At 44.6% G+C, this 18833-nt stretch overlaps 1 protein-coding gene across 2 annotated transcripts in view; it reads right to left on the bottom strand.

Moving 5' to 3' along the window:
* Positions 1–18833, bottom strand: part of ERBB4 (erb-b2 receptor tyrosine kinase 4) — a 575852-nt gene that overhangs the window by 263428 nt on the left and 293591 nt on the right. For both annotated transcript variants that reach the window (XM_041411680.1, XM_041411681.1), the window contains exon 3: positions 15027–15213. In XM_041411680.1, coding sequence (XP_041267614.1) covers positions 15027–15213 — 187 coding nt within the window. The remainder of the gene's footprint in view (positions 1–15026; positions 15214–18833) is intronic.

The raw sequence follows: 18833 nt of genomic DNA, 5'->3' as shown, positions 1-18833 counted from the left end.
GTCAATAGCTGCTTGCTGTCTCACCCTCTCTGAACTGCAAAAATTTCTTAGGGAGCTGTGAATTACTCCCCTATTGTTCTTGCTACATTATTATTTTGAAGTGGCTCATGCCTGTGCTATTTGGCTGGCTGCTTTGTTTGCCTTATCAGTTTGCTGGGTGATGTATAATTAAAAAAGCCCTGCTTTACCACCTCACTCACAGATCCCCGTAGATAATACACCAAGTGTGATAGTAAGAGAAACACAATGTAAACTTCAACCGCTGCAGCTTCCTTGTGCATTTATTGAAACCCTCCCTTCTGGGATCCATGTCTCTCCTTCAGAATGGGCCTGTGCTACAACAGCCACTATTTATTTCCTGGTGACATCTGCGAGCATGACAGTGTGTTGACACAAGAAAGCACAGCCTCCGGTGGCAGGGGAGGCTGGACAATCCTTCCCAGCTGCTCAGCATCCAACACTCCTGACAAAATCTCCCAGCAGGTACTTGGAGATACACCTGGAGATGGCAGTTGCAGATTAGAGCTAGACAATACCTTTCTAAGTGCCAGGCAGACAATTTTGTCACAGAGAACAAACTCAGCACCACGTTCAGCCCCAGCCAATGTCACCTGCAGCCCTTTCTCCTCCCACCTCTTCTTCAGAGTCTCAGTCTATGTGACACATTTATGCCACCTCTGTTCTCTCTAACACAGTCCTTTTCTTTTCTATCACTGAATCCTCAGCTCCTGTCCAGGCTCTTCTCATGTCTTGATGACAGCACCTCTCCTTTAAGAAGCAATTTCACCCTTCTCTGTTTCCTTCTGAATTCCACTGTGTGACTGCTTCCCTAACTCACCACTCAAAACAATCTTTCTTCTTCTCCCTGCATCTCATGTCTCCTCATCACATCAAATAAAAGCAAATTTTATTCACTTTTAGAATCTTCCAGAGCCTATCATTCTCTCATAAACTATTTATGCCTTCTCCCACCTTCAATAGGACCGTCATGCCACCTTTCATCAAACACCAGATACATTTTCAAACATCTTTTGTTCTTTCTTCTACGCTGTAGCTCAAAGATGCGGACATCCAGCAAGTTATCACATTGACCTTTCAAATCCTTCCCCTCAAACCCCCTTTGCCTTCACACAGAAACAAAACTTGGCTGTCTTGGGACAGAACTGATGCAGAACTGATGCTCCATGAGAAGCTGCTCTGTCTCCCTGTCCTTGCTGTACCCACCTCCCTGGCTCCACTGGTGGCCTCCTGTCTTGATCACATTGAGCTATTTGGCACAAGGGCTATTTTTTTTTCCAATCTTCTCCTATGAGTTTCTGAGCTACAACTGAAAAGTGCTACTTACAGATGAGTGCTGTAAACTGCTGACCCTTGTGTTCTAGGAAGGAGTAGCTCAGGTCTATACATTACTATTTACAGAAGTTTAGATTTACTTGCAAAATCGTGACCTGAAACAGGAACACAGCCCCTACTTTTGAAATGTCTATGCAGAAACACTTCTCATAACAAATAAGAGAAAGCTCACTGTTTATTGAGGAAATTTTGCTGCTGCTGTTTAATACTGTCTCACCATCTAAACCTTGGTAATAGATCCAGTAATCCTATGTAAAAATCAGGCAAACCACATTTCTGTAATCCATTTAGGGTTCAAAGAGCTGATACAGCACCAGCTATGACAGCTCAAATGCTGAGTGACAATTTATGAACAAGTAACTCACAGAATCTCTGGTAACTGGCACACCTGAACCACATCCCACATCCTGTCTTTGCGTGGAATAAAGGGAAGCCATGGCCCTCACTGCCATGCTCAGCAGGATGGTGGGTTAGGCTTCAATTCCTTTCCACACTGTCAAGTGAAGCAGAGGTTTGGCCACAAGTGTCAGCTTGGGCACTTCAGATTAGCTCTAGGTGGCTGAGATAAAAAGAGCCTGTCAGCTTAGTGGTTGAAGGGACTCTGGTATGTGGCACAAAGAGACACCAAGATTAGCCAAAGCTGAGAGGCACTGTCTGAAAATGGAAAGAAACCTCTGCCTGAGGGCTCCTAACTGTTGTTTGGCTGGGGGGAATTAGGCAGGACAGTAGAGAAGTAGGTCTGCAAGCCTTTTGTTTCTCTTTCCTTCTTCAGATACCAGGGGACAAAGCACCTTGGGGAAAAAAAAGGATTAAACAGTGTTTTTCCAGCTGCCTGCCTTGCCTTGCAGAAAGAAGGCTGCTGCTACCACCTCAAAGTCAAATTTGGGGGCACGGTGAGCAGGGCACCTCAGCATCACAGTTAACAGGGCAAAAACACCTTTTCCCCCAAGGTGTCACATTGCTCTTGGTCAAACCAGTAGCAACAGCAACAAAAAAAAAGGCCTATTCTTCACACAGAGCTTGCACTGCAATCAGTTTTGAAGTCAAGTCAGTTTGCCAGGTACGAAATCCCAAGAGAATGTACTTAACTTAGTGCACAGACATCAATTTAACTCATCTGAGTTACTGAAGTAGGCTAAATCAATACAAGGCACTTGTAAATGGATTTAAAAGAACATTCATGTGGGGTTTGTTTCAATTTAACAAGTCACATTAAGGAGCAATTTTATTTAAACCCAAGCAAGGTTTCTTTGTTGGCTATCCTTGAACCCTAGATTACCACTCTAATTACCCACCTAAGACAGCAGAGAGGAAAGCAACCCTTCCCTGTATCTCTGCGAGAAACTCCCCTGAGCCGAGAAACACACAGGCAGCACTGCCACTTCATCCTCAGAAGCAAAGCAGTAAGGTTGGACAGGCCCACTGACAAAACAGTTTTTTCTATTTATATCAGAGGGTAAATTAGCAGATTAATATTTACTTCGAGCCACTGCTACCAGCCTGAAGGGGAAATGGAGCAGAATGAGGCTAGCAGAGGTCATAGCTCATTCAACCCATCAGTGTCATCAAATTTGCTCAGCAGAGCTTTGATTACTTTTCCAAACTTCAAGGTTGGTTTGTGGCAAGACATTTTTCTAGAAAGGGAGGAATAGAAGGCTTAAAACTAAGGCCATGTTAACATATTAATAAGTCTCTCAACTAGCAAAACTATTATCTTTATTTGGGCAGCTGAATGCTTCTGAATATTAAATCAAAACCAATAGCTCTGAACATCTACAAGTCTTGTTCCTGGATGAGGTGGGGGCTGCAGTGAGGTTTGTGGAGCTGTCACAAGACTAACTGCACAGCCCATGGGATTAAGCTGTTATGCATTCAAAGCCATTAAAATATCCCTCTCAGCTCTTCTGTGACACACAAAGAGGAGGATGCTGCCCTTGCAACCTCACCCTGTGCATACTTCAGCTCTGTGCCTGCTTTTAAGACATCAAACCTCACTCGCAGACCAGCACTCTCTAAAGCAGGAGAGCCTCTGAGCCTGGCTATTGCTGAAGTGTTTCAGGACTGCCACCTTCACCTGAGAGCAGCCCTGCAGAGCACACCTGGATCAGCACTTCAGAGAGCAGCTTACTGGGAGCAAATGCCAGCCAGAAGCAACCTGTGGGATGGGGGCTTTGACATCCAGCTGAAGAGTGCCATGGGGGGAGGGGGGGGGGGAATTAAAAAAATTAGGGAGCATGGTGTCACCATTTCAGAACAAAACACAATTAATTCCTGCTTGGTCGTGGCGAGACTGGCAGGACATAGCCACGTTATTGATACTCCAGGCTTTGGATGTCCTGCCAATGCCAATCAATGTCCAACTCTCCCAAAACACAGCTTGTACCTATTGATTCAACGTGAAGGAAAATCTTTTATCAGCCCTTGTGTGCTCCTTCCACAGCCTAGGACACATTCAGCAGTGTCCAGCCCAGCTGCCCTACCAACCACGTTTGGGACAGGGCCTTCATCCTCCCTGTATTTGCTTTACTCTTTTCTGCACTGTGACTTTTTTATTGGTATTATTAATGGTTGACTCACCTCCACATTACATTTTTTTATTAGTGTTTGCAACACTGTGCTCAGGATAATGGATCTTTAACTGGCTGAGGTTTGTAAAGAATATTAGGGGAAGATGACTATTTAATGGAAAGGAAACTCAGTTAACTCCACCAGAGATGAGAAAGTCATCTCCGGGGCTACACATCCACTCTGTTTCCTGCACAATGCTAGTAAAGAGTAATTTCAGCAGGATTGGGCCTGGGCCCTCAAGCCAGGGAATGAACTCAGTCATGACCTAAAGTTCACCACTAGTTCAGGTGCACTTATTTGATGTTGCTTTGGCTTAACAAGAAGGAAGTAGCATGCTTTTATAAAAGAAAATTCAGTCTAAACCAGATTCAGTTATTATTGTTCAATTAACATAATTTGTTTGATTGAAAATACAAGTTAATTGTTAGGAGAAAGAATGAAAAGCTCTTAAATAAGCCATACCTTTTCATTTTTAAAAGAAAGGTTTTGCCTAGCACTTTCAGCACTTTCCCCCTTGTTTTTCCAACTGTTCCTTTCTCACAGAAAGTTTCCCTGTCAGACATTTTTCAATTTTGTAAAAGCTCCCTAAGAATCTTCCACTCACTCTGAGTCTACACACATGAGGCTGGAGGAGAAGAGCAGCAGTTTAAGCAAGAACATCTTCAACCTCCCCATGTAAACTCATCCTGCCCTTGGGTACTTGTACCCCAGAGTCATTTTGGAAGGTGACTGACCTCCCTTCTGATGGAACCATCACCCAAAGTTTTCACAGCCTGTAGCATCAATCTGAATGCATGTCCAGCTGACCAGTTAAAAAACACCAACAGAAAAAAAAAAAAAAAAGAGCCCCAAAGCAACACCACAATCTCCTTTCTCCACAGCGTGGCAGACAGCGATGTCTTTGATGCTGCCCTTCCTTCTGTGCACCCTCCCCCCAAATCAGGAGTTTCAAACCCAAAGCACGTGGCTGTGCTATTTCTGACAGGCAGAAGCAGAAGTCAGCTCCCCAAGGAATCCCAGTGTGAGCATAGCATTTGTACAAGGGTTGGATGGATGGATGTGCTTTCACTTCTAAGCCTTAAAGAAACGAGAGTACATCTATGAAAGTTTCACCAAGGAGAAAAAAAATAAAACAGAAAAGAAGAAAAAAAGGCAAGGCAAAGGGTTTCGGAGAAGACAGCCCCTTGAGCGATTTCCAAACATCAAAGAAAAAGGCCTCCAGCGTGTTCTCCTCATCTGATACCTTTGTTCCCCCACTCCACGCCCGCAGGCATCTTCCTCCTGATGCACAAAAGGCTCCTGCAGGCCCCAGACAGCTCTGTGTCCACACACATTACCTGCCTCCAGCTCTGACTCCCTCATGCTGGCACTTCACACCAGTCACAGCTCACTTTCCGTGGCTGAAGCCAGGTGGGACTGACCAGGGAGTCTGGAGTCCCAGAGAACTCCAGCAGGTCTGTACCCAACAGCCTGGCTGCTCCTTCATCCTCCGTGTGGGTACAGTCCAGGTGAGCGCTGCTGTTCTGCCATTCCTCCTGGGGAACCTGCTTGGCTTTTTCCCACTCCTCCACCTCTGTTCACTCTGATTTCCCTTCTGCAGGGCTGTATTTCTGTTTTCCTGTTTCTATTTGCCCTCGAGGTTACCTTTTCCTGCCCATCTCTTGCTTGCCTCAGCATTTTGCAGAGGTGCAGGGCAGATGCCTCCTGTATTTTCCCTGTTTCCAGAGCACACTCACACCCAGCTGCCTGGAACTGCTATCCTTGGATGCATCCCGGGGCAGGGAGTCACAGAGTCAGGTCAGGAAGGGTCGATTGCAATGGTCAGTCAACTGACAATTGTTACTGCAGTTCCCTTTACTTTTCCCAGTCAGAGAAAGAAGCTGCTAGCAGCAAACCCCTTGCTCCCCACCAGGGACTGCTGTTACCTGCGTGCAAATTCGGATGCTACCAAGAGTTTTCCTCAGCCTGGACACTGCAGGCAGGACATGTCAGTGCAGCACTGCAGAGGAGCTGCGTCTGTTGCAACTTCTTTTACACACTAATACCCAACACATGCTGGAGGCAGCAGTGGTTTCCTGTCACATCCCAGTGGACAAAGCTTGTGTGATCAAACTCTGTTTCAGATAAGCTCTTAATAACCCGCTGCTCAGTGCTAGCCCTGCACTGCTGCACATCTCCAGGCTGCTGCAGACCAACCCAAGCTGCAAAAATCCCCTGGGGGCTTTGATGAGACTGGTCCCTGTGCTTGTTAGGCTGAGACTTTGTGACACTGCAGCAAACAGGCTCTGTGCAGCCAAGGAACAATCAGGCTGTGCTGGAGCCTTGCCTTTGCCAGCCTACGTGACACTCAACCCTGTGCTGAGTGTTTGGGGGCTGCCCTGTCTCCCCTGTCTGCAGGGGCTTTCCTGGAGCTAAATGCAGCAAAGTTTTTGGTTCATTGCTTCTCCAGTCTTTCCATGTAGGGTTTCTAGGGAATTTATCTCTGCAGCAAATGACCTGAAAATGAACACGCATGAAAATATCCTAGGAACACCAACTACTTCCAAACCCCTAAACTTAGGGGTCTGATACAACCTTCTTTGAACTCAGGACTTTTTTTTTTTTTTTTTTTTTTTTTTTTGCAATGAATGGTGATCCAAACCCAAACATTACATCTATAGGCTGACAAGAAAAGCTAGGCAAATGAGCTCATTCTTGGACTTGGGTTAAAATGCAGGTCTGTGAGCATATGCTGCTTTCCAGACCTGTGTGCAAGGTCACAAATGCCTCTGCTGAGCTTTAGGTTAAGGCACTGAATTGACACCTGATCCCTACAGTTTGTGCCATTTTCAGCCCCAGAAGTCAGCAGCTCCACAGTCCCGGAGGCTGGCCCCTCTGCCCCAGCAGTGGCTCACAGCTCATGTCCCCACTGTGGATGGTGACAACTGGACTATCGTGCTCAGCAACTTGCCTTTGGCCAGGGAGTGCAGATAGATTACATTCCCCATGTAACACAAGACTTTAATTACTTTACAAAAGCACAAAATTCCTTGTCAGCTGTAGCCTGTCAGAAGGAAATGAGAAAATCAATGAATTCAGAAGACTGTAGAGAGAAAGGGGGGAAAACATAAAAAAAATAAAAAAACCCAAACCAAACAACAAACACTGAAAGTAATGCTTCTTTCATTCATCTGAAGATATACTACTGGAGGAGCAAGGATTTAAATGTCTAGAACACCTAGTCAAGACTTAGCCTAGGCTGGGGGGAACAACCCAGCTGTTCCTTTCTTTCCCAAGCTGCTGGGAGGCTGGGATATCTATTTGTTCAGCAGTGCTGTCGCTATAAACTGTAAGATCCTTCCCGACTGTAACGCTTACTGCACTTTTCTGAAGTTATAGTGCAGCTCAGCACAGATCTGTCTGCCAAAGTTGGATATTTTGAAATGTCTCCCATTCCTGGCCCGTGTGATTGAAATGGAGGGATTACTCTGTTCAGATGTTTAACTCCCTGTGAAGCATGCTGACAGAGAAATCCCCATGCTGCTGAAGCTCTCGAGTCACAGAAGCCAGGCAAAGCTACTCCATTACCACAAGGCTCCAGTATTACTGGATTTTGCTTGATTGCCCACACTTCCAGAAAGCTAAAGGCTGTTTCACACCTTCAGAACTGGGAGAATTTCTTGCTTCATAATTGAAAAATGCATAGATAGAACTACTGCAGAGAGGTGAAACAGAGAAATTGCCAAGGAAAAATAGAATGAGTGGTGTTATTATTTTACATGGTATTATCAGGTAACAATGGCAACATACCTGGATGCATTTTTTAATGACATTTAAACTAACATTTGACAGTGTTAAAGTTGAATCCCACATCATACCAGATCATCTCTGAATAGCATTTTCAATGACACCCTCAAAATTGGTCTAATTAAAGCAGGCAAGCATTATTTGCTCTGTTGTTGAAGTGGTATGAGTCACAAAATAAAGCAGCAGATGCAGAGATTACTGCAGGGGTAGGAAGGATTTCCTCCACCTACCCTAGAGCCAAATCTTTACCTGCAGACCCTTCTCTAGCCACCACCCTGAAAGCCCAGGGAAAGCTCTCTTCTATTTGCAGAGACCATAGTTAAGCAGGAATGATCTGCTGGATTATTCAGAGCAAGCACACGGCCCGGCCCGAGTGGTGTGGTCAACACCATTCCCAAAACCAGCAAAACTGGATGATGGCTCAAGGATCCCAGGGCAGACATGCCCTGAGTCAGCTGTCATTAGCTGGTATTAATCCTGACAGAGCACCCTCTACACAACATCCTTAAAAGGTCTTAAGTGGATGTTAGGCACTAGTTAACTTATAAATTAAAATATGAATTAAATTATCCACTGAAGGAAGTAAATGGCAATTTAAATTTCAGTTCATTACAAAGTCAAAGCAAGTAAGCAAATTTACACCAGATAAGGATTAGGCCTCTCTTAGTTTCTCTTCCCCTTGATCTTAAGCCCTGTTTTGTTGCAGGAGAGGCTGTGTGGCATGAAGTTATCCTGCTGCATGACAGTACTGGCTCATGTCAATAATTCTGTGCATTACTTTCAATAAACTGGTTTAGACCATTTGCAATAGATTTGCCTCCTGGTTCATTTGAAAGCACGGGGGAGAAGGAGAATACCAGCACACATGGGGGATCCTTTGAATTTCTAGTTAAAAACATTTACCAGTATATCATTATTTGGATGAGCTTTTTGCTTAAATCCTTGCTAAGTCATTCCAAACAAGGTTGCATATTTCTAACACTACAGATTTGAAAACAGTGAAGTGCTCTGAAATAAAGAAAACTGAGCATAATTTGTTGATCAATGAGTTGAAAAGAGCCACAGACATTAGTTATACTACTTAGCATGAAAAAAGCATATCCAAGCCCTTCAGAGACACTACACAAAATTCTAGCCTTGCTGAAATTTAAAAACCAAAGTCCCACCTTTGTTACTGGACAAAATAAACTCATGAATATAAATCTCACGAGGCTCAAAATCAGTATTTATTTCTGGCTGTATAAAACACAAGTTTTTGCCTTGCTAAGACCTGACAGCAATTTTCTGCCAGTTGGAGGCAGTTGCTCCTCAGCCTGCAGGTCCCTTATCTGGGATTCCTCAGGGCTACATCTGCAGCCGAGGAGAGGCTGGAAGCATTCCCAGGCATTGATGCCAAGTGCCAGGGAGCAGCCCAATCCCATGCTCCCACTGCCTTCAGGGATGGGAACTGGGCTCTCCTGGCTGTCAAATCACACCTGTGATGGCTGAGGAGAGCAGCAGCTGGAATAGGATGTGTTGTTTTGAGGTTTTTTTTTGCTCAGGAAAGAGTCTAACGGGGAGCAAAGACAGACATGCTCTAGCAGGCACACTTGTATTTCTGAGAATGGGGGCAGCCACAAGCCTCATTCCCTCTCTCCATAGGCATAGGGACAGGATGAGCATGGGCGACTCAGGACTGGTTCTTTGCATGTCCCTAAGGTCTGTGGTACTGATGCCTTGAGAAGGCTGACCTAGAACAGAGGCCAGACAGAGTTAAAGAATAAAGCAGGGATTTATTAAAAGGCCTCAATGGATCCACCTTGGGCAGCACAAGAGCCCAGCCAGGGCTACACCCAAGATGAACCAAAATGGTCACAAAATGGACAGCAGGTCACAGGGTCTCTTACTTTGATCAGTTCTGGTCCATTGGTGTATTGGAGTTAGTTTTCCAATTATAGCTTAAGCCTATGAAGTCCCATCCTTCTTGTTTTTCTCTCTTCAGTTCACATTGTTTATGCTCTTGGGCCTGAGATTTGGATCAGTTGTCCTTGGTCCCCCGCTAGAGAAGGAGTTTTTTGTCTCTCTACTCTGTGAAGAGAGCTCACCATCCCTTAATATGAAGCTCAGACCTACACACTAAAGCAGCACAGAATCTGAAAAATATAAAAGCTAAACCCTGAGCCATCAGCAGCACACAGAGAATCCTCTACAGCCACACTTCCCTTGGGAAAGGAGGTGTTCCTCCCTCTTCTCCTCCCCACTGGCCAGCCACAAAGCTGTGCTGGGATACAAATGCCTCGGTGGGCAGGGCAGCTGCAAGGATCCAGGAGAGGAGCACGCCTGGGCAGCCACAGAGCCGCTGCAGCTTCTCCTACAGAGAACTCCTGCAGCAGGCCCGCACGCAAGGGGACCACAGGGATTTTTAAACCAATTCCTCACGCCTCCGTGTATCCTAGCAACCCCTCTCCGAGGTTACAGATGCGATGCCTCACCCACCTGTTGCACAGCCAGCCTAAGGCAAGTTACACATGGCTTTCTTCCCAGCTCATCCCGATTAAGGAATGCGGGAATCTGCCACAAGCAGCCGGTGGGTGTCACACACAGGCACCTCTGGACACCAGGACTGGCTCCTGCATGTCCTCGGAGGAAAGGGCTTTGTGATCAAGGCAAGAAAAACGGGGTGGCCTTCCTCCCTGCCACAAAAATGTGCCATCCCTGCCTGATGTTACTCAGGTCCTGCGCAGACATCCAAGCAAGATGTACAAAAGAATTTTAGGTCCAAAAGAGGCACAGCAAACAAAACTTGACTCCTCCCACACCCTTCCTTCAAACCTGACTGAGCTGCATTGTAATTACAGTAAATGAGTTTGTTAAAGGAAAAAAGACAAAAAATTGCTCGAAAAGCAACCTTTTCAAGGAATGATGCTACTCCAAAGTACCTTTTAGCATTTTCTATTTCCTGTGAGGCAGGGGGTGGGGGATACTATAACCATCAAACATTAAAATTTTGCTCTGCAGAAAAATAAAAACCAAATTTAATAAAATATTAAAATGAAGAAAATCAATTAGAAACATCTGTTGAAGGGGAAATTTGCAATTTTGCAAAATTTACTTTCTACACCTGTGATAATGGTCCTTTCTTTATCGTTCTCCTGCTCATCAAATTAGATTTCCTTTATTTGGCTATCACTGATCAAATCATTCAACCTGCACTATCTATTTCTCACGTGAACCTCAGTTATCTTATCATTCAATTTATCTGCATTCCTGAAAAGCAAAGAATGAAAACCCCTAAATCTTTTGCTGTGGGTTTGTTTCTTTTTTGTGTTACTGCACATATCACTGCTAAATCCACCTCATTCTAGTATATCCAAAAAATTCAAGGGATGCACAGAACCTTCTGTCCCCAAGGCCAATAGGGAAGATGAGGTTGTCACTGCTCAAAGACACATAACTTGCTGTAGAGCTCACTTATTCATCTTCACAAAGGAAAATAAGGGATACTTTTGTACTAGGTTGTAAGATAAGAGGCTGTGTATTGTATTTCCCATTTGTTAGAGGTGGGGCAGTTCTGTTCATTGGACAGTTTTCTTTATCTCTTCCAAGATCCATCCTCCCTCCAGGAGATCTCTTCTGTTCATGGCCACTGAGTGTCCCTGCATGGCTGATAAAATTCCATCATCCCACTGGGAGATGCTCTGCCCAGGGGGAGGAGCCAAGCATTCCTACCTGGACAGAATCTGACACTGGGAACAGCACAGCAGCCTTTCCCACTGGAGGACCAAGCCCATCTACAGCACCCCTGGACTTTCAGAGGAAAACTCCACCCTTGTCTTGCCCCAGCAGAACCACAGCTGGCACTGCAGGAGGGCTGAGCCACCATGGAATGGGACTGTGCCACCACCCTGAAACACAGGGGGTCAGCTCCTGTTCTGACTCTGTCAGTGTAGTTTTGTATCACTGCATTGTTTATTTCATTTCTATTTTCTTCTCTAATAAAGAACTGTTATTCCTATTCCCATATCTTTGCCTGAGAGCCCCTTAATTTCAAAATCATAATTGATAGGGAGGGCATTTACATTCTCTGTTTCAGGGGAGGCTCCTGCCTTCCTTAGAAGACACCTGTCTTTTCAAACCAAGACACTTCCTAAATGGTTCTGGCACTTGAGAGTTATCCCTCTTTCCCCTCTCAGGCAATAATGAGATGCAGCCATCAGGTTCCCTCTGTTTGGAGTGCTCCAAACGTGAGCACCAATGGTGCCCTTTCCCTGGGTCCGCTGAGGCTGAGTGCCTGGTGGCCTGCAGTGGCTCCTGGGCAATGGCTGGAAGAAGCTGGCACACCTTCCCCCTCTGCACCACCTACTCTGCTCATCTCAGGCTGAAGATCACAGCCAGGATGTCAAGCCCTCCTTTTCATTGTGAGGATGTTTGGCAGCTGAATCTGCACACTGAGATGAGTCCAGCTGAGATGGCAGCAGCCACTTCATTAGTTCAGTGTCAGTTCAGTTTTGACACATTTGTGGAACCATTCACTAAGTTTTTGTAACAAGTGAGAACAGGATTTTTATAGCTAAGATTTTTGCAAGTGTCACATGCATTTTAGGACATAGTCCTGGGCTGAGCTATACAAACAAAACTCCCTTGTGGTTTGACAGACATCATGAGTGAGAATTGGATCATGTTTTCTGTGTGAGATAAAACTAACTGCCTTCACAGCTGTCATTTTTTTATAGTGCAAGGGAGGAAATTCAAGCATTTAAAGTTACATTTAAATATGAAAACTTGATAGACATATCTGGCAATAAAAACACAGCTGTTAACAACACATAGAAAATATTGCAGTGGTACAGCACAGGAGGCTGAAACTCCATGTCTGAGGAGAAGCTGCAGGTGAGAGCAGCTTCCTCATTTATTTAACACAGGGAGTAGGGCTTGTGTTTGTACACTGTACAGCACTAGGCAGAAATACCCTCAGGAGCCTATCATCCAGCACTGCACGAATAAAAACAGAATTTCCCAGACTCTCGTGAGCAAGGCATAAGCCCTGGAATGACAATGCTTCACATGCAAGACAAGAGCCATGTAATATTTTACTCAAGTGGAAGAGATGCACGATTCAAAGCCAGTCTCTTCAAATCTGCAGTGGACTTGAAGAATGTGAGCCCATGGGGGCTGCTTCCTCTTCAGTGTAGCAGCTCACCCGTGTTTTCTGGGGTAAAACTAAAGAATAGGTTCAGATACTGCTGATCCATCACTGCCTTGCAACACCACCAACTCCCACATCCACCAGTTATATTTATGCAGCTACTAGTGCTAAGGATGTGTCAGGAAAATTAATGAAGGATGAACATGCTCTGGGAAGAGCATGCGCAACAAGAGGCGGGTTGTGGGTTAAAATAACCCAGTGCATCTTCACCAGTGCACAAAATGGTCAGAGAACAGCTGCTGGAGAGACTCAGGAGGCCTGCCATGGTGCCTAGAAAACATTAAGAGTATTTTCAAGCACACACTGGCTCACGTTCAGCACCCAGAAGCTATTTTAAGTGCTCCATGGAGACAAGCTGGTGTTATTAGGGAACTTTTCTTCCAGAAGACAACAATTCATTTCAAGTCAAATAATCCCATCAGAGGCCTTTGTAAACACCTAAATCAGAAGAAGTGGCAGTGATAATCTCATGTTGGGAGAGATTCACAGGCTGAGCTAAGGCCAGTTTTCTTAAGACACCTCAAAAGAAAATGAAACCACCTGCTGGGCAGATTTGGTGCTGTGCCTGTCATGTCACAGCAGCTCCCAGAGGGCATCTCTGGAGTCTGAGGAACTGCCAAATAGCACAGGGAAACTGGTTCAAGACCAAAATCGGAGCAGAAGCCTACAAGATAAGGTTTTTTTACCCTACTGAGCAGAAAAGCCATGCCTAAACGAGCCCTAGGAGTAAAACTCACCTGGCAGAACCACCTCAGACCCAAGAGGAAAGACTTCCATCATTTTCTGGCCTTGGCCTCACCTCACGTCTCTGTCTCAGTTTTACCCAGCCTAGTGTCTTTACAAGGCATTTGGGGACTCAAAGACCAGAAAACATATACAAAGAAAGAGATAATGCTCTTATCATCCAGTGCTGTGGCTCTGTATGATGGCATAGACAGTCACAATGAAATCCCTCTATCAGAAAGGTGGGAAGAAATATGGGAACAGAAGAGGAAGAAATTGGATTATGACAGTGACAGAGTGAAGAGCAGTAGATGGCAGGGATTTAGAGACATTTGGGAAGCACTCTGATATTGGCATGATGGTCTCAGTAAAGAAAATTGTCAAAAATATGACCAGAGGAAAGAGCCTAATCAGAGTCATCCAAAATTGGTTTATTTTGTAAAATATTGCAGACCTTCTTTTCCCTCCTGTTTTTAAAAGCCTTGCTGTACAGCCTGGTGAGACTGAACAGGGAACTGTAAGCACTCATGCTACTCTGAATACTGACAGACAAAAGAAGCAGAGAGGGAAGGGTGCCTAAATATAGCTCAGAAGGCTCCCACCTCTCCATACTGAGGCTCAAGCTCCACAGCCAGCTCAGGTCAGTGATTCTGAGTCAGCTTTCAGCCACTAGCAGATACAAGATCACATCAAAATTAACAAAGTTTAGGGTAGACATTATCATAGTTGATGAAGAACCAGGTATAAATAAAGTATTTCCAGTGAATTCCCTAAGAAGAGCCACTGCCACTCTTTATTAAGTTACAGTCCATTGACATTTAGCAAGTTTTAATCTCCCAAACCACTGACTCTGGATCCTCAGATGAAGGAAATTAATGTTGATCTACCCCACAGCATGATCCAGCCCTGAATTTACAGATAAACATGAAGCTGTGGACTTTGCTTACATTTTTGTCTCAAAAAAAAAAAAAAAGCACTTTTCTCACTATATGTAATGCACTATTTTTTTCTTAGAAGAGGGAGTTATACAATTAAATGAACCAAAGATACAGAGGCACAGGGGATGCTATAAGCTAAGGTAACCTGGCAGATAATACTCAGCACCTGAAGGAACTCATGTGCAATAATCAAGGATCACCAACACACTCATGTTATCAATGTGCAGGAAAAAGTTCACATACTCTCTCAAAGACTGTTTCTGTTTCAAATATGCTCTTGCCATGACTCTCATGGATCATTATGGAGAGCAGTATTTTTGTGACCCCAAAAAAAGAATGAGCACACAACTGCCACGCTCCTGTGGTAGCTCAGTCTCCTGCAGAATGCAAGTGACTGATGGCACTGAGGAAATACTCAACAGGCTCATATTTTTCCTTACAACTAATCCACCACATTTCCAAATTTCACTTACCTGTCAGGTTCCTCAAGCCAAGTTCCCTGAGTCCAAAGTTGCCATCCTTCCTGTAGTTAAGGAATATGGCCAGAGCGTATCGCTCCTCGTAGAGCTTGGTGCCACGAACGATGCGCAGGTTCTCCAGGGGCAGGTACTCAAACTGGTTCAAAGCCACCAACACATAGCCCGTGACTTCTCGGATAGACTGAAAGGCAGAAATGAAACAGACACATCAGACATGGCCCGTCTTTAATTGTCCTGAGTTTCCCAGACAGTGGATGCTTTAGCACAAGATGCTGCTATCTAAGACAAAAGAAACCAAACCATCTGGAAAACAAATTCTGTTTCAACTTAATGATTTCAAGCACATTCCTGTTTTAATTTTAGTGAGTTTACTGGAAATAGTTGTTAGAAGGTAGAAAATAAAGAGGCAGCCATGTTTATCAGTTTATTGAAACTTGAACAGAAACTCACTGTAAGGTGTTAAGGATTCACAAAAGGATGACTTTGCACAACTCAAAGCAGAGAGCAGGTCAAAGGCCTCTGCAGTACATGTACAGAATCCACTGGGGCAATGCCACAGTTCAGATGAGATTGTCTGTCTGCAAATAACTCTGTGTTGTACAGTGTATTTCAGGGTGGGACTGAAGGGACATAACATGGAAAACACCTCTGGAAGAGCTCACCATCAAACAGGAACAGATGGGAGACAGGGGGGCTGGTTTGGAAGAGAAAACAAAGATAACACACATCTGTACTAACACCCATTTTGTGTACTTTCGGATGGAACTGATTACTGAACATTTGCTAAGATTCATCTCCAAGTTTCTTCTGGCAGTGCTGGAACCATCCACACCCATATATCCCAGTCTTGGATCAAAACTGCAATCCAAACCTTTAGCAAAATGATTGCTGCACCTTTGACTTGGCTGAAATCTTTGCTGGCTCTAGATGAACTGCTCAATAACCCTCCTGCTCATATTCAGGAATTGATTGCCTGGGCTGGAAAGTGAAAAAAACACCCCAAAACCCAATAACTAGAAAAACTTTTTCAAAGTCCAAAAGTTTAACAGAACTGAGATGTTAGGAAAAAAAAATACAGAACACCGAAACCCAGAGAAATGTACTCCCTTAGAAAATAAAGTTCATTCTAAGGAATTGAAAGAAATGGCCGAGAAATACACAAACGCCTTTGAAAAATACCATTTCAACACACACAACGACCCCACCATCCTCAGCAGGACTTGGCACAGGCTGAAGGATGCCCCTTGCCAGATCCTGGAAACAGAACCTCCATGTTGGAGAGGGTCTCTTGAGTCTGTTTTCAAAGCTCACCTCACCCCGTGCCTGCAACCACAGTACAGAGCCGTGTGTTTGTGTGCGTGCGCATATTTTAATGGATGGAAATTGATACCACTACTTGTGTGCTTAAGTGGCTGCACGCACTTCTCCCTTCCCTGTGGCAAAGTCAATACCTTCAACAAAACACTGAAAGAAAAATTCTGCTCAGGGTAACGTGCCCAGACTACAACCAACGTGAGGGGGACTCCAGTCAATACTGTAATGAAAACAACCTGACAAGCAACAGCAGGCAGAGAATTCAACCTGTCGTGTATGTATCGTTAATAAAGAAAGGCAGCAATGGATTTGCAGCACCAAGGACAGGATCTTGCTTTGCTGCTTCAACGCTTTGCCATGATTTCACATTTAAGTGTGCACAAGCCTTTTAATTAGGCTTATAAAAGCCTGCAAGGTTATTAATACATGTGGCAGTGTACATAAGGAATGATTTCTAGGCCACAAAATCTAGGCACTAGCTGTCCTTCTGAAGTCAAGCATTTGTGCTCAGCTGAAGCTGCTGAAAAAGCCATTTCCAGACTCACCTGGCATCTAAACAAAGCCCACTGTCCTGACAGGACTCTGATGAGAACCCAGTCAGTGGAGGTAGGTTGAGAAGTAGGGTTCAGCAGCTCAGTATTAAATGTAGAGCTGCATTATGCCCTGGGACACTGATTCTATTATAATCAGAAGCTTTACAGCACTTTCACGATAGCTCTTTGCCTTCAGACATTTGAGCTCAGCCAGTTTGGTCAGGAATTTGCTTTGCATCATACACAAAAATTTCTTTAAGCTGCCTTTTTTAGCATCTCCTCAGAATTCAGGAAATACTTAAATTACACTCACGGCTTCAGTTTCTCCACTGATATTCTAGGGATACTGTGATTGCGCTAATTAATTTAAATGGATGTTTAACTTGGAATTGAGTGGAAAAAATTAAAAGCAGTTCCAAAATTGCATCTGAATAGGTCCTCCCTGCCAATTGTTGTCACTTATAACCACATTTTCTATTTTTAGGGTATGTCTTACTGCCAAACAACAATTCCACCTGAAAGGGCTGCAATTCAGCACAAGATTGAAATGCCACACACACACAGAGCAGCAAATCTTCATTCCAAACTTGGGGGGGAAAAAAAGCCAAAAAAAGGAGCCCAAAACAGAACAATAGCCCACCAGAGAAAATGACAGTCCTGTTGCTGATAATTGTGAATGTCTCTAGAAGCCATGAACTTGGTTTGGCTTAACCAGCTGAAATGACAAAGTATGGCAAGTATTTTGACAAACCAGAAGGTTCTTTGCAGTCCCATGGCTTCCACCATATTGTAACATGCATTTATTTGCTGGAGACACTGCCATGTTCATGCTTGCAGCACAAAATTGTGAAAATAAATCCAAAAGAGTTTTTAATTTCCTAGGAAACAACCACCTGACCAACCAAATCTAGTAGTCTGATTAAGATGGGGTTTCATTTTGGGTTTAAAATCAAATAGGAATGAAAAATGCAGAATAATAACCTGCTTTGCAGGATGGTTTCTGACTGGTCCATCTTGAAAAAAATGTACTGGGAAGGCAGAAGGCATCCCAGGTTTTGGCCACTCCTGGCCAACACTCTCACTTGGCCAGGCACTGCAAGTTTTTTAACATGACTGTCACTGAAAATGGACACCTGCCCACTTGGACCTCACTGCCAGCCCTGCTGGAGTCACTGCAAATATGCCTGTTGGCTTCCATACTGACTCACCAATCCTCATGCCACATCTCCTCCCCTGCACCTCGTGCCAAGGTCAGGCATGATTTGAACCTCCCATCCCATGAACTCAAGGCTGGACATTTTCCTGGTCAGGTATCCTGGAGTCAGCTATCCTAATGCTCTGTTTGAGCTGCTTTGCTCTAGCTTCCATCTGTGTTCCCAAGAAGGTGGAGTGGCTCACAACACTGAGTGCCATCACCCAGTCTGATTCTCTTGCTGGGGCTTGCAGGCACTTGCAAAAACATATTTCCCATGAGTCTGTCCCTCAGGAAAAACAAAAAGGGAAATGACTGTTCAGCATCAGCCCCTGGGTAAGGACAAGCTTCCAGCAGAAACAAAAGGAGCATCAGGGGGAAAAGTATTAATCCTTGACCATCACAGTTGAGACAGCCACAATGCACAGAGTATCACCACACAATTTCACAAAGCTTCAACCCATACACAGTAACACCACGGCACTTCAGAAGGCTGCAAGCATCTGCCCTTCTTGCTCTTCAGCCCAGCCTTTTATCCCCTCCTGTTGATGCATTTCACCTGTGTGCCCTCTGCTCCCTTTGGTGGTTGCTCAGTGCCCCGGGCACTCCATGGCTCCTGACATTCAATGTCATTCACCTGTCCTGCACAGCTGTAGCTCATTGGGGTTGATGTTCGGTCCCAGCCCCACTCCCAATCACCACAAACTGTGTGCCTACACTTCAAATATCTAATACCTCATGAGCTGTTTAAAAAACACATAA

The sequence above is a fragment of the Onychostruthus taczanowskii genome, unplaced genomic scaffold (assembly GCF_017590055.1).
Source record: "Onychostruthus taczanowskii isolate IOZ18803 unplaced genomic scaffold, ASM1759005v1 scaffold37, whole genome shotgun sequence".
Classification (NCBI taxonomy): Eukaryota; Metazoa; Chordata; class Aves; order Passeriformes; family Passeridae; genus Onychostruthus; species Onychostruthus taczanowskii.
Note: the sequence above shows the minus strand (reverse complement) of the source record. Positions and strands in the feature narration are given on the sequence as shown.